At 35.7% G+C, this 27,180-nt stretch overlaps 1 protein-coding gene across 6 annotated transcripts in view; it reads left to right on the plus strand.

Moving 5' to 3' along the window:
- Window positions 1–27,180, plus strand: part of ARID4B (AT-rich interaction domain 4B) — a 146,548-nt gene that overhangs the window by 56,902 nt on the left and 62,466 nt on the right. For all 6 annotated transcript variants that reach the window (XM_034662494.1, XM_034662496.1, XM_034662497.1 and 3 more), the window contains exons 3-7: window positions 5,503–5,613; window positions 8,273–8,338; window positions 12,133–12,223; window positions 15,321–15,400; window positions 20,710–20,801. In XM_034662494.1, the coding sequence (XP_034518385.1) occupies window positions 5,503–5,613; window positions 8,273–8,338; window positions 12,133–12,223; window positions 15,321–15,400; window positions 20,710–20,801 (440 nt within the window). The remainder of the gene's footprint in view (window positions 1–5,502; window positions 5,614–8,272; window positions 8,339–12,132; window positions 12,224–15,320; window positions 15,401–20,709; window positions 20,802–27,180) is intronic.

The following is a 27,180-nucleotide window of genomic DNA, read 5'->3' on the forward strand; positions in this document are numbered from 1 at the left end:
CAATCCCACACTTTAACCTCTCTTGCTACTAGAATCAACAGGATTTGAATTGCATGAGGGGAATAATATTTAAACACCTCCTCTCCAGCTTCCTCCATATTATACACAATTATACTGGCATCTGTTCTATTTGTGTGGAATCTCTTTTGTATAGGACTTAAAAATTCTTTTTAACTCACAATTTTCCTCCAAATTATTGAGTAATAGTAACAGTCTTTATTTGGCACTGTATGCTGAGCCATGTTCCAGGCACTTTACATGTAGCATTTCACATCTCATCCCTGTGAGATAGTCACTCTTTTATTATGAGGTACAGAGGTTCTAGTCCAGGATCACCTAGCAACTAAGTGGTAGGTTTGAGCCTAAGCATCTAATTCAGGAGCCTGTGCTCTTAATTTACTATCTTGTACTGACACTCATTAATATACTCATTCTAAGTACATTAGAGAGTACAGAAAAGTATTAATAAGAAAAATAAAAATAACCAATAATCCCAGTCACTACAGATTAGAATACTTCCCCCCCCCCTTTAGATTATAATACTCTTTACTGTTCTCATGAAGTGATGTGGTATCTGGGTTTCTTTCAAAATAATCATTGTTTAAGAGGAATGGGTAGGAATTTAGATGAGACAAAATTGCATTGATAATTGTGGGAGCCAGATTATGAGTATGTGGGGGATTTATTACGCAGTCCCATCTTCTTTTGCATATGTTTGAAATGTTCCTTAGTATACTTTTTATTTTTATTTTCTTAGAAAGAGCATGTGCGCCTGAGGGGACAGGGAGGGGAGCAGAGGGAGAGGGAGAGAGAATCTTTTTTTTTCTTTTTAAGATTTTATTTATTTGTGAGAGAGAGGAGAGAGCGAGAGAGAGCAAGAGAGCACAAGCAGGGGGAGAGGGAAAAGCAGGCTCCCCATGGAGCAGGAAGCCCAGCATGGGGCTCCATCTCAGGACTCTGGGATCATGACCTGAGCCAAGGGCAGACTGAACCACCCAGGAGCCCCCCCCCCCGCCTTAGTGTACCTTTTATTTTTTTATTTATTTTTTATTTCTTTAAATATTTTATTTATTTATTTGACAGAGAGAGACAGCGAGAGAGGGAACACAAGCAAGGGGAGTGGGAGAGGGAGAAGCAGGCTTCCTACGAAGCAGGGAGCCTGATGCAGGGCTCTATCTCAGGACCGAGGGATCATGACCTGAGCTGAAGGCAGATGCTTAATGGCTGAGCCACCCAGGTGCCCCTTAGTATACTTTTTAAAAAGCAAAGAACAGGGGCACCTGGGTGGCACAGCGGTTAAGCGTCTGCCTTTAGGTCAGGGCGTGATCCCAGCGTTATGGGATTGAGCTCCACATCAGGCTTCTCCGCTGTGAGCCTGCTTCTTCCTCTCCCACTCCCCCTGCTTGTGTTCCTTCTCTCACTGGCTGTCTCTATCTCTGTCGGATATATAAATAAAATCTTTAAAAAAAAAATAAAAAGCAAAGAACATGCCACTTGTAACAAATCAAAAAGAGACTAAGACAGGAACACTGGGGCGCCTGGGTGACTCTGTTGGCGTTCACCTCCTGGTTTCGGCTCAGGTCGTGATCTCAGGGCCGTGACATTGAGCCCTGCATCAGACCCTGCACTGAGCATGGAGCCTACTTAAAATCCGCTCCCCACCCCCACCCTCCGTGTGCTTGTGCGCTCTCTCTCTAAAAAATAAAAAGAACAGGAAGACTTACTTTGAATGAAATTTTTTTTTTTTTTTAAAGATTTTTATTTATTTATTTGACAGAGATAGAGACAGCCAGCGAGAGAGGGAACACAAGCAGGGGGAGTGGGAGAGGAAGCAGCAGGCTCACAGCAGAGGAGCCTGATGTGGGGCTCGATCCCATAACGCTGGGATCACGCCCTGAGCCGAAGGCAGACGCTTAACCGCTATGCCACCCAGGCGCCCCTGAATGAAATGTTTTTATACACATATCCCTCCATTCCATTCCCTTTCCCATAGGTTAATCCCTTTTTAGCAGTTAATCATATCTTTATTATGTATATTTTTATATATGTATAATATAAATATATCTGATTATTTTTGCATTTCTAGGAAAAGCTTAACTGACTGAGCCCCCCAGGTGCCTCCTTTTTTTCTTTTTAAAATGCTAGAGGCAAAAATCTCATATTAAATGATTGCTTATTGGACACCTGGGTGGCTCAGTTGGTGAAGCAGACGATTCTTGATTTCAGCTTAGGTCGTGATTGCAGGGTCATGGGATTGAGTCCGGCTTTGCTCTTGCTTCGAAGTCTGCTTGTGATACGCTTTCTCCCTCGGCCCATTTCCCCACGTTTGCACCTGTTCTCTCTCTCTCAAAATCTTTAAAAAACAAAGGGGGGGTGCCAAATCTGAATTTACATCGGTTTAATGGCTTGTTTGCCCACCTTGAGTGTTTCATAATAGTAATAGTAATTGTTAACAGCTAAATACTTGAGGCCTCATAATTGGGTGCTTATTATTGACCATGTTTTCCTGATGTGGAAACTGAAGCTTAGAGAGGTTTAGTAGCTTACAAAAATTCATCTAGTTCGTGTAAGGAATAGAGCTGGGGTAAGGACCTTGTCTTTTCTCTCTGTGCTATTAGTCGCCTTTATTACTTTATATTAATGATAGAATGATAATTTATGCTCTGCTAAAATTACACAAATCTGACCATGTAGGCAGGTTATGGATTTCATTTGTTTTTCTGTAGAAATTCTCATTCATATTTTGGTTAGCATAGTTTCACTTATAGATGATTATGTGTCTCAGTGTCCCATTTTGACCATCTCTATAACCCCCAGGCTTTGAGAAACACTTACTAGACAGAGGTATATGTTCATTTAATGATGAGAATTTAGGAAAAGAAAGGTAACTTACCTAAGATGCAAAACAAAATAATAGAGGCAGAAAATCCAACCATAGGCTTTGCTTTTCATGTGTTGCCTTTAACAGATTAACACTGTTCTAACAGTGTGTTTCAGTTTAGCAGGAGTTTATTAGACTTTGGTTTCCCTTTTCAAGTATTTTTTAATAGACATTTTCTTTATGTGTTTTTCTAATTCCTTTTCATGTGTTCTAGCTTGAAGGAAGGGAAATATTACCCTTCAGAATAATAATTTGCCTCCACAACATTTGAGGTAATTATTAACTCTTTTCTGTTAGCATGGATTTTTATGTTGGTAAGTATGGATTTTTATGTTGGTAAGGATGTGAGATAGGCTTGGTTTTGGGGAAAAATCTCTTTTAAATTTAAGTTGAATAAATCTGCTCAATAAACATATTGTGATAGCTTGCGATTGTTGGAATGTTGTCAGGATTTGGTATGAGTATTAATGAAAAGAATAGGTAAATGGGTTTCTGTATACTAGTAGTCTAAATATATTACTCTTCTATTCTCTTTTTTTGTTTACAATTCTCTATAATAAAAATACCTAAAAAACTTATCATTTCTTAAATACTTGTTTCTGAGTAGGCACAAATGTGCAACATTTAGTTGTTTTCTTGTTTTTTTTCCCCTGCATTTCACAGTTTCTTGTTCCTCATCAATATTCATTTATTTTAACTATACTATTTATCTATGAAAATAAAATTTACTGGCTAATAAGGCAGGATGTGTTAATGGGAGAGGTTTGCAAACTGTGGAGAATAATGTCTATGGTCATGAAGACAGCCCCGCCGTTTGCTTTTGTAGCAGTAACACACAATACCAATTGAACCACAAAGTGAATTGATGTCTTTCTGAGATTTTCTTAAAATTTCTGGATGAAGTGCTGTATGTCCGTTTCATAGTCTTGCTATAGTAAAGCCACTAGCTTGTCTGGAATTCAACCAAGAATTTGACCAAGGGAAATGGTGTTTTAAGAGGTTTAAGGCAAGTAGGTAAAGTAGAAAAATAAATTTATTAACTTTAGGTGCAAGAGTAGTACAAAGTTATCCAAGTTGTAATCAATGATAGCAACAAATGTAAGTAGTAGTAATTCAGAAATGTTTGTCTTTCTATGAGGGTATACTTCTGTTATGGCACAAATGAATTGAAATATGGGCATTTTCCTAGGTAGACTTTTTTTTTTTTTTAAAGTGACTCTACATCCAATGTGGGCCTTGAACTCATAGCCCCAAGAACAAGAGTCGCATGCTCTGCTGACTGAGCCAGCCAGCTCTCCTGCCATGTAGATTTTAAAAACTGTATATTTGGTATAGTTTGTGTTCTTTTTAAAAATACTTTTCATGAAATAAATAGAAGGTGAAATTAATGGCTATTAAGGAGGTGACCCTGATATTTTTAGTTGTAGTACCTTTGTCTTGGTGTATGTGCTACTTCCCACCTTTAAAAAAAAGTTACAGTTATTTGATTATTACTTTTGGTATAGCATTAGAATTTATATCTTTTTTTTTTTGATAGATCACTCCCAGTGTGTATTATCCACAACTATTGGGATGAATTTATTTTAAGATCCAAATGATAATTATATTTTCATTATTCACTGCTATATTAACAGCATTTTCCCACCTTATGTTCTATGGAACTATGTTCTATAGAATCTATAGATGTTAATAGGTGTTAATAGAAAAAAAAGGTTTATTTGGACAATGAGGCAGAGTAGGGGTTCATTCAATAAACTGATTTTCCCAGACTTTCTCCTCCTTTTCTTTTTGGTGGAGCATCTCAGGATATTAGTATTTCTTGTAAAACACTTCGCAAACAGTTACTTACATAACCTTCCTTTGACTATGCAATTGATTAATATAAGCAGAACTCCTTAAAATTACAGCTCTTATACAGAAGTGTACCTGATTATAAAGAGTCAGAGCAGCCAGATTAGGACTGTTAAAAACTAAATCACATACACACACAAAATAAAAAAATAAATTACAAGTGAGGAAACTGAAAATATTTAACATATAAGAGTAAATAAACGGTGAACCCATGCTAGAGCATTTAAGATTTCTCAGATTGGATTTCTTTTTACAGTGTCTCCAGTTGTTTGAAATACATGTAATTCTTCCTACCCCTTCTATGCTATAATTCTACCTTAGATTTGTCTACCCTAGAATTGTCTAGGGAAATGAAAAAGTATTCTGAATTTGGGTGGCTGTTAAGATGTAGCCTAAATTTTTGAGGCTTTTAAGGATCTGCCTTTAGGTGATCATAGAGTTAATAAATATTTGAATGAATGGGTAGATGGAAGGGTGGATAGAATGATAAACTTCTGATTAAGCTGATTCATATCATGGACTATATATATTTTATATAGAGAAAAAAAGATGTATTTTTATTTTGTATGATGTACATTTAAATAGGTTTTTTGATACATAGATTTTACTAGTTTTTAAGTTAGAGTATTTTATGGATGGTTCTTGTTAACAAATACATTCCATTATTACAACTTTTATAGCTGTAATAGGATTAGATCTGCCAGTCTGAAGTCTAATTGTGCTAAAGAATTAGAGACTTTAAATCTAATTATATCTGTTTGCATTTTTAGGCCCTTGATGAGCCTCCCTATTTGACAGTGGGCACTGATGTGAGTGCTAAATACAGAGGAGCCTTTTGTGAAGCTAAGATCAAGACAGCAAAAAGACTTGTCAAAGTCAAGGTACAGTATATGTAGATCTTATAAGTTATATGTTCAGTATTTGATATTTAAACTTGTATTGGTTGGGTGTATTTAAGACTTTTTTTTCTGCAAGATGAGTTTAGTTTCTATATGAGGGTTGTCAAATGCCTGAAAACAAAACATTATTTGGAATATTAAAGTATTCTAATTAGAACGAAGTTATGTTATTACAAATTGATATTTTGAATGCCGTTTCAGCATGGACAGGCTTGGTACTCTTTGTGTTGTTAGCCTTTTAGAGCTGGAAAGGACCTTAGAAGTCATGTAGTTTAATTCTTAATTTTAGATCCCCCCCCACCATTTTAACCATCAAGTTGAGATGTGATTTATAATTGATGGTGTTTTAGAAAACAATAAAATAAGATAGATCTAGTTGTTGATTTCCTTATCCTCTACCTTTCTTAACAAAACCTTCCTTAAATACTTGTGTTTTGTCTCAGATAATGCAGAAAAAGAAATGTAATTGTTTACATTTTAGTGAATTATCAGTGTTGAAAAATACAGAACAAGTGCCATATTTGAAGGTAGATAATTATTTATTTGTCAATTATTTACTGACTGGTAAACTGTGCAGGCTACTCTGTTAGGTAGAAGGAGGCTGGGGATATGAGGATGACCTGATCTTTGTCCCCAGGGGATTTATAGTGCAGGTTAGCAGATACCCTGTAAAATATTGGTTTGAGTATCACCGAGTCAAGCAGGCCACAGAGATGGTGTATGTCCAGTGGAGTTTCAGATTCTCTTCTGGAGCTTTTACATGCTTATATCCTAGGTTCTTTCCTTATGCATGGATGTGTTGAAAAAAGCTTCCTGTGATTGTGATTTACACTCCTAGTTAAGATCCATTGTGATAACACCTTTAAATTAACTGTAAACCTGTAGGAGTGTAGTCTTGGCACACCATGCCTTAAGTTTTCACTTGTGTGGTACCCATGAGCTCTTTCATGATTTGATTTTTATGGATACTCTTATAGTGTTCGTATAGTGCCTTTCCCTGTTCTGATTTCACACGCTGGTGTTCCCTGAACACTCATTTTTCTGCTACCAGTATCTTGGAAGAGAGAGTTTTTTATCAGTTTCCTCACTCTTCCAGACAGAGCTTCTACTGGTACATGCAATATCTTACTATGAATTAGACAAAAGCCCTTCCTCCTGGTAGATAACTTCTTTAGTAGAGCTTGGCATACAGGTAAGACTTCTGTGTTAGTTAAAAAAAGGTGTTCCCTTTGGACAGGAGCAGTTTTACTCCAGGACCCATGCTTTGCTTTGCAGAGCACAGTCAGACAGCCCTGACTTGCCGTCTCAGCTGGGTGTTGCTGTGTAATGAATGAACCAGCTAAATGGCATATATCACTCCTGCCATTTCTTGCTATTAATACAAGGAAGAGAACTGTTGGTCTCTACTGCTTCTGTTGATAGCACAGAGTACCAGTACCTTGTGCATTGTAAATAATGGATATCTAAAACTTATTAATTTTTTTGGCTGCTCTAAAAATCTGTTTATAATTCAAAGTTAATTATTTTACTCAACAGTTATAGTGGTATACTTCTGGTTTGTTCTTGATTCAAACAAAGTTAATACATTTTCAACAATTTGTTGGTATACTTTTTCCTCATCAGTTTTCATTTATTAAACACTTACTATGTGCTAAGTACTCTATTAGGTATTGAAACCTAGTATTAAAATCTGATCTCTGTCATAAAGTGGCTTACAGTTTGAGTGAGTGACAGAAATAACTTAACACATCATTTAAATAAAGCGTGGTAATGCTTTTGTGTGAGACAGAAATGCTTGGGATGCTGTGAGTATAGGACATCTCTTTTCATAACTTGTTTGTGAGCATATTATGTAGATTGATTACCATAGACATCTGATAAGACCGTGTTGATGGTTCAATCCCTGTAGGAACTCTTGCTTTTTATAGGGAAAACAACTTTTTCGATGTAGACATCGAATACTGGAAGCTATGTTATTTTTCACCAACTAATGTGAAATATTTAAACTTCACCCTTATTTTAACTTAATATCCTCACATCTGGTTTCCCATTCTCTGATTTCTGTACTGATACAGAATATGGTAAACTTCTGGAGCTTGACTGCCTGAGTTTGAATCTTAGCTCTACCATGTATCAGTTCTGTGATCTTGGACTCATTACTTATACTTTCTGCTCCTCAGTTTTCTTATCAACAAAGTGGGAACAATCATACCTACCTAATAACGTTCTTATAAAGATAACATGTTTAATGCTTGAGCCTGATGCTTAGCTCTCAGTAAATGTTTGTGGCGACTGCTTATTATTAAACTAGGCCTTCACAGAATGATATAGGACCCAATAGCCTAAGGTCTTCACCTGTTTTTTTCCCCCCCTCATTTTTTAGGAAAAGAAATTATACTACTAAAGTCATAGCTAATAGTATTGAATAAAGTCTGATACATGAAACACCAGCTGATTTAATCTGGGAAGTTGTCTGTTTAAATAATAATTTTTTCAGTTAATCTGCTTAGGGATTGAGATTTTGTATACACTAGACAGCTGTGTTAGATTACTTCTAATGAAAACGAATTCATGTGTTGGTGAGCTTGTGTCACTTGATTTTTTTGTGTGGGCTTGTTGCTAATTAAATTTATATCTCTAGGTAACATTTAGGCATGATTCTTCAACAGTGGAAGTTCAGGATGACCACATAAAGGGCCCACTAAAGGTAATTCATTTATTTATTCTTTATTAATTCTGATGCTTCAATGGGAGACAAAAATTTATGCTTGGTCATTTCTTTTTAATCATTGGCTGTTATTGAGTTGATAAACATAATTCTTTCTAAATAGACCAGTGGAAAACAATAGAATGTTCAGTGAAACTTGTTGTGACAGGAAAACCTGTCTTCAGAAATGAAGTGAACATCAAGGAAGCAGTGACTGTTTTTTATTTACTCATCTGTTTCCTTTTCACCATGTTGCACCTCCAGAATTAATAGGTGATGAATTAGGGATTAAGTGATGGAGGTTCTGTGATGATGTGAAAAGTGAGGAAAAAACCCCCAACACATTAAGAACCTCAGAGCTTTTATTTATTTATTTATTTATTCATTTATTTTAAGATTTTATTTGAGAGAGAGAGAGAGAGAGAGCGTGCATACAAGTGTGGGGAGGGGCAGAAGGAGAGAGAGAAGCAGATTCCCCGCTGAGCAGGGAGCCCGACATGGGGCTCGATCCCACTACCCTGAGATTTTGACCTGAGCGGAAGGCAGACGCTTAACCAACTGAGCCACCCAGGTGCCCCAAAGAGCTTTTAGAGTGCTAATTTGTTGAAGCAACTACAGGCAAATGAAATTTTTTAAGGGTTATCAGGCAATTAAAGTGATAAGCATGTTACATACAGATAGTTTTATTTATTTGCATTCATTTCTCCTCACTGGCGGGTGAAATGAGTGCTGTTCTACTTTCTACTAGTGAGCAAGCTAAAGGGAATGTGTGGGTAGCCACTGTGCGCTCTTTGGCCCTTTTGAATGTCTGAAAATTGGACAATGGCCTGCCTGGGTGAATTTTAAGAAATGCTAACAGAATTGAAGAAACATTTATAGATACAAGAAAAATTATTTACCAACAGAGCTGTGCTTTTGGGGGAATTAGATATGTGTACCTGCCAGTTGTTTGTTTATAGTTGATTTAAAGACTTTTTTTTTTTATTATTTAAAGACTTTTAATTGGATCCCCAGAGCATTAGTAGGCACTATAGAGAGCTAAAGCTTGTAATTAAAAAAAAAAAAAAAATTCTTGCCTTATAAAAATTCTTTTCCACCATTTCTGCTTTGTAGGTGCCATTTTTAATGTTACACGTACATGTTCATCATTTGCAGGGACCAAAAAAACAAAACATGTATGCTTATAATATGAGGCTTGCCACCATTTATTTAGCACTTCGTATGTGCTAGTATTTTGCACATACTATATCTTATGTAATCCTAATAGCTTTTTACAGAAGACGCTAAAGGTATATAAAATAATCTAGCCATGCCAGCCAGTAATGACAGAGCCAAAATTCTGATAGGGTCACCCCCTTGTAATTGAAGCATGTGCCTGCCCTCTGAATGTTCAGAACACATACACGTCCGTGCTTTATTTGTGTTTTTGCCTCAGAAGCACACCAGCATAGCTCTCACCGAGTGGTGCCCTGTTCACACTGGCTCGGGCCAGCTCCAGCTACAAAATATGCTCAGTGTTGTGAAGAGATAGAGAAGGCAACTACTTTGTATCCTCAAGCCTTCTTTTTCTCCCTCTGCTCTTGCCTCTTTGTGGGACAGTTGGTTTATTTTACTTGTTTGGCTTTTCTTACTTTATTAAATTGTTCTTTGTCTGTGATTAGGAGTAAGGACCATTTTGATTTTGACATAAGCAGGTATATTATATTTTGGTCTCAAGTTCGTTAAAGTTTTTTTTTTTCTGTCTGTTGTTTTTGTGTGTGTGTGTGTGTGTGTGTGTGTGTGTGTGTGTGTGTATAGATTTTAAATCGTTCCCTAATATACTTCATAGCTTTCTGTTACCTGGGATAGAAAGTGTCAGCATTTGGATAAATGTTTCACTTAGAGGAAATAAACATACCAAAAGTGATGGTCATTTAATCTTAGTATGTTTTCTAATGGTTTCACACGAAATGTAATGCCTAGACCACTTATTAAATAAAAAAATGGTACCATGTGTTTATTGACTGTAGTCATTTAATAAAAGCTTTGTTCTTTCTCCAGAGTTTCCTTTCCCATTTTGGACATTGTATAGGGCTAACAGTCTCTCTCTGAACAAGTTTATGTTTTGTTATCACCATAAAGACCATGTACTTGTATTTTATTTTTATTGGGGTATGATTGACATATATTTTATTAGTTTTGGGTGTATAGCATAATTATTCGATGTTTGATCAATACAATAAGTCGTTACATCCATCACCATACATAGTTAAACTTTTTTTGTGTGTGCTTATTATAGAGACTTTTAAGATTTACTCTTTTAGCAACTTTCAAATATGCTATGTGGTATTATTGACTAAGGTAGTCATGCTGTCTGTACATTACATCCCTAGGACTTAATTTATTTTGTAATTGGAAGTTTGTACCTTTTGACCACTTTTACCCATTTTGCCTACACCCCACTCCCTTCCCACCCTCTCTCTGGCAATGAGCAGTCTGTTCTCTTTGTCTATGAACTTCTGTTCGTTTGTTTATTTTGTTTGTTAGATTCCACATATAAGTGGTATCATAAGATACTTGTCTTTCTCTGACTTATTTCACTTAGCATAATGTCCTCAGAGTCCATCCATGTTGTCGCAGATGGCAAGATTTCCTTCTTTTTAATGGCTGAATTGTGTGTGTGTGTGTGTGTGTGTGTGTGTGTGTGTGTTTGTGTGTTTGTGTGTGTGTATTTTTTCCCCCCTGTATCCATGCATCCACCAGTGGGTACTTTAGATGTATCTATATCTTGGCTGTTGAAAATAAAGCTGCAGTGAACATGAGGGTGCTGGTACCTTTTCGAATTAATGTTTTCATTTTCTTTGGATAGGTGCCCAGTGGTGGGATTGCTTGGTCATAGTTCTATTTTTAATTAAATACCTCCATACTGTTTAGTGTAGTGGCTGTACCAATTCATTTTATATTCCCACCAACAGTGCACAAGGGTTCCCTTTTTTCCGTATCCTTGCTAACACTTGCTTTTTGTTGTCTTTTTGATAATAGCCATTCTAACAGGTGTGAGAATGGACATTATGGTTTTGATTTCATTTCCCTGATGATTAGTGATGTTGAGCATCTTTATATGTACCTGTTGGCCACGTGTGTGTTTTTGGAAAAATGTTCAGATCCTCTACCCATTTTCTAATTGGATTGTTTTTTTGCTATTGAGTTATATCAGTTCTCTCTGTCTATATTGGATAATTAACCCCTTATCAGATATATGATTTGCAAATATTTTTTCCCACTCAGTAGGTTCCCTTTTCATTTTGTTGATGATTTCCTTCACTGTGCAGAAGCTTCTTAGTTTGAGGTAGTTGTAAAGACCATATAAATGTAATTATCTGCATTTTCTTGATTAGATGGAAAATATTTTAAATGATAATGTCAAAGCTCTTTCTTAACTGTTTCTACCTTTCCCCAGCCTCTTTGAAGGAGGAGTGTTAATATGAAGCAAAGATAGTCAACTTCAGAGATCGTGATTCTTAAAGCGTGGTCCAAGGACCTTTGGGGGCTTCCAAGACCCCTTTCAGGGAGGTTGTAAGGGCAAAACTATTTTCATAACAATACTTAGATATTATTTACCTTTTTTTACTATGTTGACATTTTCACTGATGGTACAAAAGCAGTGGTAGGTAAAACTGCTGGCGCCTTAAGACAAATCAAGTCAGTAGTTTTTTAAATTCTTCGCCACCATACACTCAGTTAAAAAAAAAAAGCAGCTAGTTTTTGTTTTGTTTATTTACCTTCTAAAAGTTTTTCTGACTTTTTAAAAACAGGTCGGAGCTATTGTGGAAGTGAAGAATCTTGATGGTGCATATCAGGAAGCTGTTATCAATAAATTAACAGATGCAAGTTGGTACACTGTAGGTAAGGGAATAAATCTTTTAAAAATGTATTTTCAAAGATAATACAAATCAAAATTTCTTTGATTTAGTTCCTCCCTTAATGCCATAGATATTATTACTATTAATGTTTTTTGTTTTTGTTTCGCTATTAATGTTTTTTAAATCTTTCCAGGTCTTTAAATTTTTTATTTCATAAGCATGTGCATAAAATGTAATTTCAAATTAGTGTATATATTAGACAGTTGAATGTAGCTTTTTTCACTTCAAAGTATATCTTAGAGAAATTTTTTCTATCTTAACTATTTTTAAGTGTACATTTCAGTAGTGTTAAGTATATTCATGTTGTGCAACAGAGAAATTTCTTTTAATTATAGTAGTATGTTTCATAATATTTGATGTACCATAATTTATTTTCTTTTACTGATGATGTTGCCAGTTTTCTTGTCATTACAATAAATGCTGGAGTGAATGTCTTGTACATGTACATTATTCTTGTATTTCCCTGGTGTGTTTGTGCATTGAGGACCAGGCATAGTGAAGTGAGGTGTACTTTAAAACTTAGGTAGTGAAAACTGCCTTTCTAGAAGACAGTATTCATTTATACTTCCATGGACTGTGTATGAGTGCATTCGTTTTCCCAGCCCAGGTAAAAGTTGATGTTAGTCAACTGTAAAAATGTTTGCCCATCTGGATACAAAGTAGTATCTCAGTTTTGTTTTAATACTCCCCTCCTGTGATTACTAGTGAGAGTGAACATTTTTTCATATGTTTATTGAAAGGAACATTTCATTTGTATTTTCTCTCTTTCAAATGACCATCTTTTCATTCATTGATTTATTTATTTATATATATATTTTAAAGATTTATTTATTTGAGAGAGTGAGAACAAGCAGTGGGGAAGGGCAGAGGGAGGGAGAGGAGGGGGGGGAGAGAGAGAGAGAGAGAGAGAGAAGGAGGCTCTCCGTTGAGTAGGAAGCCCAATGTGGGGCTCCATTCCAGGACCTGGAGATAATGACCTGAGCTGAAGGCAGACGCTTAGCCAACTGAGCCACCCAGGCACCCCTCCCATCTTTTTTTTGTTTTTTTAAGACTTATTTATTTTAGAGAGAGAGAAAGGGCTCATGTGGGGGGAGGGACAGAGGGAGAGGATCTCAAGCAGACTCCCTGCTGAGTGCAGAGCTGGACATGGGGCTTGATCTTAAGATCCATGAGATCATGACCTGAGCTGAAACCAGGCATTGGAGGCTTAACTGACTGAGCCACCCAGGTGCCCTTTTTGAATTACCATCTAACAGTGTCTTCCCAGCCTCCCCCTTGTACTGTTGGGATGGTTACATTTTCTTATTTTTAGGGCATGAGATCTTGTATATTCTAAATTTTAACCCTTGACTACCTTAGTTGCAAGTATTTTTCTCCTATTTACTTTTATTTCTGCTATCAGTTTTTCATATTGTCAGTTTTTCCTGTGGTCACCTTTTCCTTTGTTTTAGTTTTGAATCTTGTTTAAAAGGGCTTCCTTCCATCAGTGTTACAAATTTATTTTCTGGTGTATTCTTCAGTTTATAGTTTTATTTTTGTTTTGTAAATAGCTCTTTGTTTCATCTACAGTTTTTTTTTTTTTTTTGGCACGTTCTGGAATGTCGTATCCCCCTCCCCAATCAATAGCCAATTATCCTGGCATTTATTTATTGAATGAGAATAATTCTTACTCTTTAATGACCTCACAGGTGAGAGTAAACACCTAGTTAAAATGTCTTTGATGTTGTCAAAATTTGATGGACCTTTGAAATAGTATAGTTGAGTTTTGTTTATATTTTTGTGGAATGAGAAAAAGCTTGGTGAAGGGAGGGGAAATTTTAATTTGAGTCAGGGCAGTTTGACTTTTTGTAGGTGACAAAACTGTGAGCATAACTCTAGATGGTAATTATGTACGGCAGTCAGTCTCATAGATGTGGCATTTTTATTATTGAATATTTTAGTTACAACATTAAAAAATTGTGCTAAAAGTTATTTACCCAGTCTCACATAAAGTTTCACTTAATATATAAGAACCTAATTTTGTTACTTAGGTAGAAATTGCTATTTCTAAAATCAAGGCCTGGTAACTTTATTTAGAATAGAGGTATTTTTTCCCCATGATTTGTGAGGAATGTAAGTATATGCTAAAATTATGATATAAAATGTACATATATTCTGTGTATGCATAAATTTACTGTAAATTTGCTGGGACATTTTAGTACTTTAAATAAATAGTTTTCAATGGGGGGCGCCTGGGTGGCACAGCGGTTAAGCGTCTGCCTTTGGCTCAGGGCGTGATCTCGGCGTTATGGGATCAAGCCCCACATCAGGCTCCTCCGCTATGAGCCTGCTTCTTCCTCTCCCACTCCCCCTGCTTGTTGTTCCCTCTCTCGCTGGCTGTCTCTATCTCTGTCGAATAAAGAAATCAAAAAATCTTAAAAAAAAAAAAAAAGTAGTTTTCAATGGGGAGCAAATTTTTCACCCAGGAAGCACTTGGCAATGTCTATAGAGATTTTTGTTTGTCACAAATGGGGAGCCACTAGTGGCATCTAGTGGCTAGAGGCCAGGGAAGCTGCTAATGACAAAGAATTATCTGCCCTGAAATGTTAGTATTGCTCAGGTTTAGAAACCCTGCTTTAAAGAGTAAAAGAAAAGCAGGGTATTTTTTTAGGGTCAGTCTGAATATATAAATTTGTATTCTTTTTGGTTTTTTGGTAAATTCTTTTTGGTTTTTTGGTAAATCTGTCATTATTTACCAGCTGGAAAACTTGTGTTTCTGTTACCATGTTGAGAAGGGTTAATTAGCATTTAAATTGTTTCTTCCTAAAATGCTAACTTCTTTTTTTTGTTTTGTTTTGTTTTGTTTTCTGGGTCGGGGAAGATGTTTTCATTTCAGGTATATTATTTCTTTATTGCTAGAAATTGGAAAACATATTCTGTATTTGAAGTTGTCAGAAAACATAAAATGTGAACTGAATTTCAAATGTAACCTTCTGAAACAATAGCTCTGTTTGCACTCAGAAAATTAAATGATAATTTATGTCATCTTGTTAATCTTTGAAAAATCCTTCAGTAGTTTCCAATTTTACCTCCTCTCATAGTTTTTGATGATGGAGATGAGAAGACCCTGAGACGATCTTCACTGTGCCTGAAGGGAGAGAGGCATTTTGCTGAAAGTGAAGTAAGTAATCATTTAATGAATGACTGTGTCTTCATATTTTGTATTAGGGGGCACATATTTTTCTTTCTCAACTCAAGCAACTTGTTAATCAGGAAAATCCATTAATACCATTATCATGTAATCTGTGAATTCTTAGTTTAAGTCCTTGTGTTTGTGTACCAGGTGATATATACTTTTTTTTCCTAAGAATATTTCAGCATTTGTCCACAATGAAAATTCAGGGATCTTGCTTAACTATTATCTTTAGGCAACTTTTATGTAGACTCTAATTTTAAATGTAGAAAAGAGATGTTCGATTTAGAATCTGCTTGAACCCCCTCATCATTAAAGGATGTGTGGATACTATAAGCGGTCCCTAAGTACTAGTATGCTGCTGCTGCTGCTGTTACAGCCCCTCCTCAAAGATGCCTTGCCTGACTGCCCTTTCTAAACTAGTCCCTGCCCTCCTCTTCATCCTTGTAGGTTGACTGAAGTTTCTTCATAGCTTGTGTCATTTTCTGACATCAGGATATGTGTATGTGCTTATTTTTTTATTGTCTGCCTGCCTTGCTAGAATGTGTCATAAGGGCAGGGATTTTATATGTCTTCTTCACTGCTCATTCCCAGTTCTTCAACAGTGCCTGGCATAGAGTAGGAACTGAATACGTGGTAGTCAGATGAATAAATGAAGTGCTTATATTTGCCAGGGACTTTGCTCACTGCTTTACCTACGTCATCACATTCATAACACTATGAAGTAGATAGCATTATTTTCTTAAATTTACAGATGGTGAAACTGATGGTCAGAGCTGGTTCTCAAACCAGTATTTTCTAGTACCAAAGCCATGCTCTAGAAATTGAAAGGTGTTAAGTTACTAAGAACGGAGGGAGGGTTCACAAAGTTTTGTAAATCAGTAGCTTGCAATCCAGAATTTTAAAAATGGACATATTGTTAAAGTGTTATATTCTATCATATAGTCCAGCCTATAAATCTTAATGCACAGTGTGGCCAAACCATGATTACTTTTTTTCTTGTCACTATTTAGAACAGTGTTTCTTTAGGGACATTTTTATATTTATTAATCTATTGACTTTTATGTTTTTTCTTGTTTTGAAAATATTTTCCTTTCCCTTAAATAATTGAATTCCTATTCCAGTTCAGAATTTGGGACAGGTTCTGTGTATTATGATTCTGGCCTATTTTTTCAGTCTCATATTGTAACATTTCCTTGTACCTATTTTTTCTTTTCCTTTTTTTAAAGTTTTTATTTAAGTAATCTCTACACTCAACATGGGGCTCGAACTCACAACCCGATGTCAAGAGTCAAATGCTCTTCCAGCTGAGCCAGCCAGGTGCCCCATTTCCCTGTACTTCTGTCTTATAAGACTACTTGGTATTTTCAGATTATGATTCATATTCTTTTCTTGGTTTCTTCTGAGTACTGCTCCTCTTAATGTTCCTCCATGATGCCTTTCATGAGCTTTCTAACCAGATTTGATCCCTTTATCCTTTGATCCTTTGGCACTTCTCTTATTCTTATTTGGTGGTCTTTTTTATTTCTTTTTGTATTTTCCCTGTAAGATTTTAAGCTGTATTGGGGGTAATAGCCATATTTTTGTCATTTTGATAGGCTCTTCTTTTCTTGGCAATTTTCTGTACAAGAGCCTTCAGTAAATATTTGTTGAATTAATTGTGAAGGTTTAAATATAGGAAATACATACAGCTTTAGAATTGCAGTGAATTTGGCTTTTTGCACTGGTACAGTAACAATTCTTTATAAGTTTATGTAATTTTTTTGATGTTTTATTTATTTAGGTAATCTCTTCACCCAGTGTGGGGCTCAAACTCACAACCCTGAGAACAAGAGTCGCATGCTTTTCCAACTGAGCCAGCCAGGCACTCCTAAATTTATATAATTCTTAGAAATAATTTCATTTCCCTTAGAACATGTGTACAGTTATAGTAGGTCAGTGAGTGAATATGGGGTCTTAAAGACTTGATTTTTCATCTGCTTAGTGAAGGAAGGCATGTGCCTTATTTATTTAATCCAGAGAAATATCTAAAATACTTTTTTTTGTTTGTTTTCAGGAGAATTGTGTAGTTCATAAGACAGTTGTAGTGTAAAGGCTGAAAATAGTATGAGCGAGTAGCTCAGTGTATCCTCTCTCACCTTTAAGGCAGACCACTTTAACTGTGTGTGTCTATATGTGTTAGACTTTATATTTTGCTAGAGGGTTCTTAGAATACTGGTGTATTGTTTCTGTATCCCATTCTCATAAGCCAGGTATAGCACCTGTTAGGTATTGGAGACACAAGGATAAGCCAAGTAGACATGGGATTTATCCTTGAGTAACTTACCATCTGTTGGAGGAGAAAAAGCATTAATCAAACAATCAAATATTTTAAGATTATAAATGTACTGAGTTCTGTGATAGGCTGGCCAGGAATGTATTTAACCTACCATCTGTGTATTCCTTCCCTTTATTTGATATTTTTGATCTTTTCAAAAAACATTTTTAATTTGTTGAAAAATTACTCAGACCATTGTTATTATCAGTAATACCTTGGTCTTTGAGCAAAAAGCCGCATCAGACTGGCAGTGTTTGGGGTAACTAATTCCATTAATAAGCTACCTACTTAGAGACTTAAATTTAATATTTTCATGATAAGAGATCACAACAGCACTTCCATCAGTCTGAATTCAGCACTAACGTCTCTGGTTTAGCCTGAACCGGCTCAGTGAGGTGTTGCCACTGCCCCGGGAGTTGGGGCGTTTCTGCAGAGCATATTATTCGGAAGTAGTTTCATCAGCTGGTATTCACTGTGCATTTACTACGTGCAGTTGAAAACTCTAAAGGAAAGTTAGATAAAATCTCAGCTCCATATTTCCTATAGCCCATTTAGGAAGTGGGGACATAGACATGTTACCCCTAGGCTTATGGAATTTTCTTTTAGCCTTCAGTATAGCCAGGAGTCTCTGCTTTTTGCTCTTTAGGATTTGATGAGACAAATTCTACCCTCTCCTCAGTCTTTTCTCTCACTTGAAATAAAGGTGCTCCTACTTTCCTGGACACGGTTTGAGGCTGGGGACAGAGATATGGCTTCTTACTGTTCTAACTATTACATAGGAGAGAAATCAGAAATCCTGGATATTTTCTTTCCTGTAACTGGTGACTACTAGATGCTTAAAATAGAAATCATAGTACTTAATAGAAGTCTCTGCTTTCACAAGAGCAACCTTAATTTTAGGGGAGTGGGGTGGGGTATTTAATCTTTCTTTTAGCTTGACAGAAGGTGAATCCAGATTAATTAATTTTCTGTTTACCAAATACAATACTTTGAAATTGTTTGCTCTTGGGAAGCATAATTAGGAGTTAGTGACAAGTGACTTTTTTTTTTTTTTAAGATTTTATTTATTTATTTGAGAGAGAGCAAACAGAGCGAGGGGGAGAGAGCATGAGCAGGGGTGAGAGGCAGAGGGAGAGGGACAAATAGACTCTCCGCTGAGCCGGGAGCCCGATGTAGGGCTCAATTTCAGAACCCTGGGATCCTGACCTAAGCCGAAGGCAGACACTTAGCCAGCTGAGACACCCAGGCACCCCTGACAAGTGACTTCTAAAGAGGTTTTGTTTGGCATATTATTGTATTTGGACTAACTTTTGCCTCCAATTTTTTTTTATTATTTATTTATTTGAGGGGGGGAGGAGGGAACAGAGGAAGAGGGAGAGAAAGAATCCTCAAGCAGACTCCCCGCAGAGTGTGGAGCCAGACATGGGGCTCGATCCCAGGACCCTGAGATCTGACCTGAGCTGAAATCAGGAGTTGGACGCTTAACTGACTGAGCTGCTTAGGCACCTCCCAAACACCTTTTAAATGCCTGACTTAAGCTAAATTTGAAAGATTAGATTTTAGGCCTTATAAAAGTTAATAGTTTTTATCTGTCTTCTGAAGGAATTGATCTTTATGTTTTATGGGTAGTACCTCTTACCTATATCATTGTTCTTTGTTGTTGGATACATAGATCTCTGTACCTTAAGTACACTTACATATATTCTAGTAAGTTATGCAGCATAGATTATTAATATGCTTCCCCTTTTACATTTTAGTTCATCATTGTTTCAACAAAATTATCTGTTGTAAAAATAAAAGTTAAAAATTTCCTTTTAAATATTAACAGTTTATATTTAGATAATCTGATTTTTTTTTTTAAATCTAAATTGATGTTATACCCTTTCATATAACACCCTGGCTTGTAACTTTGAGAAGTCTTTATCATAAGTAGTTTCTTACCCTCCCTTCCATGCTAACAGTTTTTGTGGGGTCTTTAGTTCCCCTGGTATTCATGAAATTATCTGTAATAGCAGAGGTTCTGTTGAAGAGATGAAAGGAATAGCAACTGTGCAGAAGATCTTAAAAATGCAGAAAAAGTAGGATTATCAGAATTGATATTCAGAGAATTCGGTTAGTTGGGATAGTGTTTGCAGATTGAGACCCTAACTTTTTAGTTATAGAAGCCTTTTCAGGAAATAATGGCAAGAAAAATCTAAGAAGTATCTGATATTGAGAAAGGAAGGGAATTATTCCAGGATCCCTTTTTCTTCATTCTGCTCTTAACCAACCATCATTATTTTAGGATGGGGTGAGGGATAAAGGATTTGACATGAACTGTCAATTGACAACAAAAAATGTTTAGTTATTGATCATTATCTTCATACGAAGCACCATATTGGATGCCGCATATTAAAAAGGAAGGGAAGATTAAATGTGGAAAAGTCAATTTTTACATTTTCTTTAAAAAAGGTTTATTGCAGAAAGTGTTTGCAAAGTAATAATATATCCTATCTAAAGCCATTTTTCAAACAGTTGATGCTTTTTTGGGGGGATAAGTTTGTTTGTTACTTGTTAAGAAATCTATATTATGGATTATGAGTCCCTTTGAACAAAGAAAAATTTGATTTGCAATTGGCCCCAATTCAGGTGCTAGGTCCTTACATACAGATTTCTTATCTCTCCAGTCTGTTTTCTACTGAGCTGTGTTTTGTTTTATATTTTAATCATTCTTAGAAGTCTGTCAGCCTTCAAATAGATAATGAAACCTTGAAGAAAGAACAACTTAATTTCTTTTCACTCCCTCCCCCATAAGGGGTTCATTCCTCTTTATTCTTATATCTTTGAAATGACAGTTGTCTATCTTTAGGAAAGTTGTATTTTAGTCTTCCTTGGGGGCAGTTTTTAATCTTCAAATCTAAGCATATTCTTAAATTTGGTTTAAAAAGGAAGAAGAACTTGCTACGTTGTAACTTTGATGGGTTTATGTTCTTACCCACAGACATTAGACCAGCTCCCACTCACCAACCCTGAACATTTTGGCACTCCTGTCATAGGGAAGAAAACAAATAGAGGAAGAAGATCTAATCATATGTAAGTCCATTTTCATAACTGTTAGTTGAACCTGAATTCATTTCTCCTTCTAGTATTGTTGTAAGAGTTACTAATTTGAAATTGTACTTTGCAAAATGCTAACTGGATCTCATAGTAATTTCAGACTCCTTAGCACGGGTGCTTGAGATTCTCCATGCTCTGACAACCTTAACAGTTGTATATCTACCTGCCATTTCTCCTTACGTGTATCTTACTGCTGTAATCAGAATGGAACCAGTCAACATTCGCTGAAAACATCCTTTGTTTTCCTGATACCATGCTTTTATTCATGCTCTTTTTTTCCTTTCTGAAATGCCACCCTTCCATGTCATTGTCTCACTCATTCAATCTCCGACAGAAATGCTCCCACCTTTTTGTGAACTGTTTTGTGTCTCCCTACTCTTTCCTTGAAAACAGACCTGTTTTCTTTCCTCTGAACCCTCTAAATTCTTTGTGTTTATTTAATGTCAAAAACAGTGTTTCACCTGTTATTGTCATTGTAGTATTTGTTTTCTTCCTAATAATCTTAATCTCCTTGAAGAAATTACCTTACTTATTTTTAATGCCTTACAGTTGTGACATATATTCTGCCTATTTAACAGATTACTTTTAATGGGCCATGCTTAGGCTCCAGAAGGCTCTAAATTAAAAAGGATCACAGGATCAAATGTCCATCAGAGATAAAGAAACAATTTTCTAACAGTTCCAGAAAGAAAAATAATTTATTGCGAAGGACTGGGAAGCAGAATGGTATCAGATTTCTCCATAGTAATACTAGATGCTGGTAGTCAATAGAATGCAGAATGGAGGAATGGAAATCTCTATTAAAAAGGTGGACTCAATTACCTAATAAAATGGAACATTGGGGGAAATTAAAGATATGATGATAACAAATAGAGAAAAAGTAGCATAGGCATTAGGTAATTGCCCCCGAAAATTACATCAGAAAGGAAACCTTAGTAGGATGGAGAGAGAGGAGGTGGCTTAAATATAAAATTAAGTCCTACTAACAATAGGAAGTCAACAGAATAATGTCTACAATGTATAAATCAGTATAAGAGTATTATTTAGAGATAAGGTAGTAACTATTCATAAACAGCTGAAATAGTTAAAAACATAGTTGCCTCAGTAGGAGCAGGAGAAAGGGATGGGTTTTTAATTTATTCCATTGGAGGTTATTTTAAAAACAATTTTGAACGTTTCACTTGGATAAAATTGAAAAAATTTTAATGTGTCTAAGCCCAAATATTGTCAGAGTGGCTGTTAAAAATAAATGTTGAGTTGAATTATAGAAATCTTTAGCGTAAGTGAATGCTTTCATTCAGTATTTAGAATCCTGTATTAAATATAATTGTGATTGAGCTTTGGAGATAGAAATTGGGTAAGCACTATCTCTCATATTGCTTACTTTCAGCCTTAGAGCAAACTCATGAAGATAGGTATTATTCTTACCCATATTAAAAATTGGGGAAATTGGGCTCAGAGACAGCAAGTAATCCAAGGAACACAGGAAGGAAAGGACCGGGACTTGAACTCACCCATGCTTCATGGGCCTTTTCCCATTCAACTGATTGACTCTTATTTAGATGGAGTACAATTACTTTCTAAATTAGTTCTAACAGTAAATAAATAATGACTCATTTGAGGGAGGAAATTAAAAGACTAATCCTTGCATTGAAAAAATATTTGATGTTAGTATTTTCCTACTATACTTGTGATTCAGACCATGCATTTTTTTTCTTTACGCTCTGAAATTTTTAGAGGATGTTTTTCAATTAATTACTAAGTGAATAATTTCTCTCACTTGTGATTTAGCTCGCTGATGACTTGATTATCTTTAGGATATTCAGGGTATAACTATTATTGACTCTTCTGCAAATGACTTGTTCTATCCAGAAAGAAAAATAAATGAAAAATGTATGATAGCATTATTCATATGAAAGAATCCTGTTGTGATTATTTGATGTTACTGTGATCTAATAATGTTATCAGTTTTTCCAGAGGGATATTTTATTGCCATAGAATATTTACTGAAGCACTTACAAGATAAACCTTTTGATGTCTCTTTGAAAATTAATGACTTCAACTGTGTATTAAAATTTTACCTACCATTGCTCATTAGAGTCTTCCATAGTTGTGTAGTCAACTTCTAATTATGATCGGTGTTGTCAGAATAGTGAGCTGGGGTGTATTTAATGTAAAATTATTTCATTAGCGAAGATTTCTACTTCTCTAGCTTTCGAGAGTGGCAGTGTGGCTTGATTGTTAAGAGTATGAACTGTGGAGCCAGGTGGCCTGGGTGTGAGTAACTGTCTCTGCCACTTCCTTGCTATATAACCTTGGGCAAATTACTTAGTCTTCATGCCTCAATTTTCTCATCTGTAAAATTGAGATAATAGTATTACCTGTCTCTCAGAGTTGTTGCAAAGATTAAATGAATTCATATCCTTAAAGTATTTATAAAGGAAGCACTGTGTAAATACTAGATATCAACCATCATGTATTGAATGCAAAAATTTTCATGAAATACCAGTGTGACATGACTTCATTCATAAAAATGTGTTTATATGTGAGTATGTAAAAATTCTGCTTGTAGTGTTTATGTCTGATAAGTGGAACTGGTTTTGGCTATATTATTTGAATTTTTTAAAACAACATTTCCATATTATTTTATATTATATACGTATTGTAGGAAAAACGGTTTTGTATCTATCAAAAATTCTTTTTAAAGAGTTTTGAAAAATTCTTTTTAAAAACTTTTGAAAAATATTGCATCTCATATTTAGACATACTTTATCTTTCTTCAGCAGTCATCTACATGTGTAAAAATAAATTTAAAGTAAGATAATTTACAGAGTATCGCCTAGAGTGATCTTCAAAAATGACCCGGAATTAAGATGTATTAAAAAATCTATTAGCTGAGGTCTCCCTTTCTTGAAGATGAGATTAAAGCATGCGGTTGTCACTGAGTATGTTGATCTTTACTTTCTAAAGACTCCAGCAAACATTCTAAGTTAGTAATTTTCCTGTTGAGAATCTCTGTGTATAATGAAAGATTTACTGTTGGGATTGTATCACATATGTGCAAAGTAAGAAGGCAGACCAGAGGTTGAGAATTAACTCTTGTAGGAAACGAAGCCCTGCTCATCTGTAATCTTGTTTTGCTTGCTGTTCCTTCCCCCTCACTATGGTTGGTGGTCATTCTCATTGCCAAGAGATGTTACAGTGTTCTTGCTTAGCACTTAACGCCATGATATGTAGGCACCACAGGCAAGTACCACAGTTGGAAATTACCTTCTCCTTAATTATAGTTCCTCAGAGTTCTTTCTTCCCTTTCTGAGTGATTTTCTACAACAGAATCTTAGACCTGGACCTTAAGGTCATTTATCTGACCTTCATTTCCTCTTCCATTACTCAACTAAAAAAAGTCTTCATTTTGATTTTCTGATTGTCATTTAAAATTTAGTTTTATATTAAGATAAATAAGGTTATCTCTTCCCAGGATTCCCTAGACTCTGTTGTTATTGAGTATTTCACTACCTTTATTTTCTTTTAACAACTGTTAATTCACATACCAGTTAACCTGCCTCCAGCTCTTCCAAAATTGATTATCTTTGACACCTTCCTTCAAGTGAGTTTTATTTATATTCTGCTTTTAATTAGTTAATTCTAATATATTCAAGTATTTTCTAAAGATTATTCTCTATTTTAGTTTTTTAAAGCAAGTTATTGATCATTTAATCAATGTATAAGTTGATTGAATTTTGCCCTTATAATTTAGCCATTGTATACAGATGTTTTGTTTGATTCTGCCTAAAGAATAGAATACCTGAAATTATGGAAACATTTGTGTACCCTCTCCCATCAAAAGTGTTTTCCAGTAACCTGGCAAAAGTGTATGTGCAGCTGCTACGGTAGGAATCAGTCTGCTTGTTGTTATTTTTTTTTCTCCTTCAGAAAAAGAATAAAGCATAAGAAAGCTTATAATTGTTCTTGATAGGGATTATTTATGGGCAGGGATTTTACCCATTGACAGTACTAACGTTTACCCAATAAAGTAGTGATGTGTACGTGGTGTTTATAGGTCTGCAGATATTTAAAAATTATTTTTCCTTTAGATATAATTAACATGCCAAAATTCACCCTTGTAAAGTGTACAGTGTGCAGTGTTTTTAGTGTATTCACAGATTGCGTAACCAGTACCACTATCTAATTCTAGAAGTTTTTTTTTATTATTTGCTCTTTTATTTTGATATGAGAATTTGATTCTAGTTTCATTCTTGATTAAAAATTGGGAAAAAAAATAAAACCCTTTTATTGGTAAGTATATACCTGTCCATATGTTCCGTATGTTTTAATCTCTAAGGAGCTGTACGTTGTTAGACTTCCTGATACTGACTAATACAGGTTTTTAATTTAGTCTGCAAAATTTGAAACTGATTTACTTGCCTGAAATCATAAGGATCATTGAAGTCAGTTTTCTGTTTGCATCTTATCATCTGCTGTTCTTTGGCACATGTCTAAATTTCTTCTTTCTTAATTCACAATTAATTTACAATTAATAGTGATGTGCGATCAGCTTTAAATAATTAGCTATTAGTCTGTGGTGGTAAACATTTCCATGTAGTTAGCTTTGTTTCCATTGGCGGCATCAGATGTTATGTCACAAAGACCGTGCATTATTTTGTTCTGGCTCTGTAAGCAAATACTACCTTACCACCAAAGAAGCAACAATGTCAGAGGGGAATAAAACCAAAGCAGACTCTCTGCTTGCTCTGTATTTGCTCCTTTAAAATAGGTGTTTTTTTTTTTTTTAATTCGACAGAGATAGAGACAGCCAGCGAGAGAGGGAACACAAGCAGGGGGAGTGGGAGGAAGAAGCAGGCTCATAGCAGAGGAGCCTGACGTGGGGCTCGATCCCATAACGCCGGGATCACGCCCTGAGCCAAAGGCAGACGCCTAACCGCTGTGCCACCCAGGCGCCCCTCCCTTAAAATAGTTTTTTAAATTATTTTTTATTCTTAAATTTTATTCTATTTATTTGAGAGAAAGAAAGCATGCGAGCTCACAAGCAGGGGGAGGGGCAGAGGGAGAAGGAGAAGCAGATGCCCCGCTGAGCAGGGAGCTCAAAGTGGGGCTTGATTCCCAGACCCTGGGATCATGACCTGAGCCGAAGGCAGATGCTTAACCGACTTAGCCACCCGAGTGCCCCTTAAAATATTTTTGATTCTCATTTATTTTAGTTAACCAGTTTATTGAGTGTCTTGTGTAAATTATTTCCTGGCTGAACTCCTCCAAGAGGAAGAGTTAAAGGAGTCTTAGGTATATATAATGGTGTGGTTTATACTGGTTGTGTACATTATACTGCTTGTATACATTCTGTGATTTCAGGAAAAATAAAATTAGAAATACCGTAGTAGAAAGAAAGAAATCTTTTCAGTTCATTTATTTACTCAACAAATATTTATTGAATATCTATGCTTGTGCCAAGCACTGTTCAGGTACTTGGGACATATCAGTGAATAAAACAGACATTGATAAAATCTCTGCTCTTAGAGCTTTTATTCTCTCATATAGGGGAGATGGGCAATAAAGAGAAAACATAAAGAACTAAGTAGATTATATTATATGATGGATTTGTAAATGCTGTGGGTAAAGAATAAAAGTGAGGAGAGATTGGGGCAGGCAGGTTGTAAATTTGAATGAGATGGTCAGGATCACCTAATTGAAATGACATTTGAACAGAGACTTAGAGGAGTCAAAGGGTTTCCAGATGTCGAGGAGCTGAGCATTCCAAGCTGTTTGACTGCAAACGGGAGTAGAGAAATGAGGTGGCTGCAGCTGGTGGGGAAGGTGAGGTCAGGAGATTCTTTAAGTGGGAGAAATAATACATATTGATGGAAATAACAGTATACTGATGGGACTCAACATAGTAGAGGCAGAAAAATTGATACAGGAGAGAGAAATGAGCACTCTTGGAACAAAGTCTTCAGTGGCGGGGGTGGGGGCGGCAGGAAATCTAGTCCATAAATGGGCAGTGGTTTTAGAGTGGAACTTGGACATTTAATATGAAAGATGGATAGGTGTTTCATGTAGGCCGTCACTTTTTTTTTTTTTATATGTCACTTTCTTATGTCTGAAGTCTTCACACTGAAGTCTTAAGAAAGAAATGAGAATTTTCATGAAGATGCAGATGACTTTGTTAGGCAAATAAAGCCCAGTTTTCTCTATGTTTTACAGATTTGATATGTGTTGTTTGTGATATTGGGACTTTCTGACTAGCTAATGATAATGACATAAAGGGTGTCCATTAAATCCTAGCTGAATAAGTTTTTTATAACTGCTTTGAAAAAGCAGTAATTATGGTTTTTAAGGTTGG

The sequence above is a fragment of the Ailuropoda melanoleuca genome, chromosome 6, assembly GCF_002007445.2.
Source record: "Ailuropoda melanoleuca isolate Jingjing chromosome 6, ASM200744v2, whole genome shotgun sequence".
Lineage (NCBI taxonomy): Eukaryota > Metazoa > Chordata > Mammalia > Carnivora > Ursidae > Ailuropoda > Ailuropoda melanoleuca.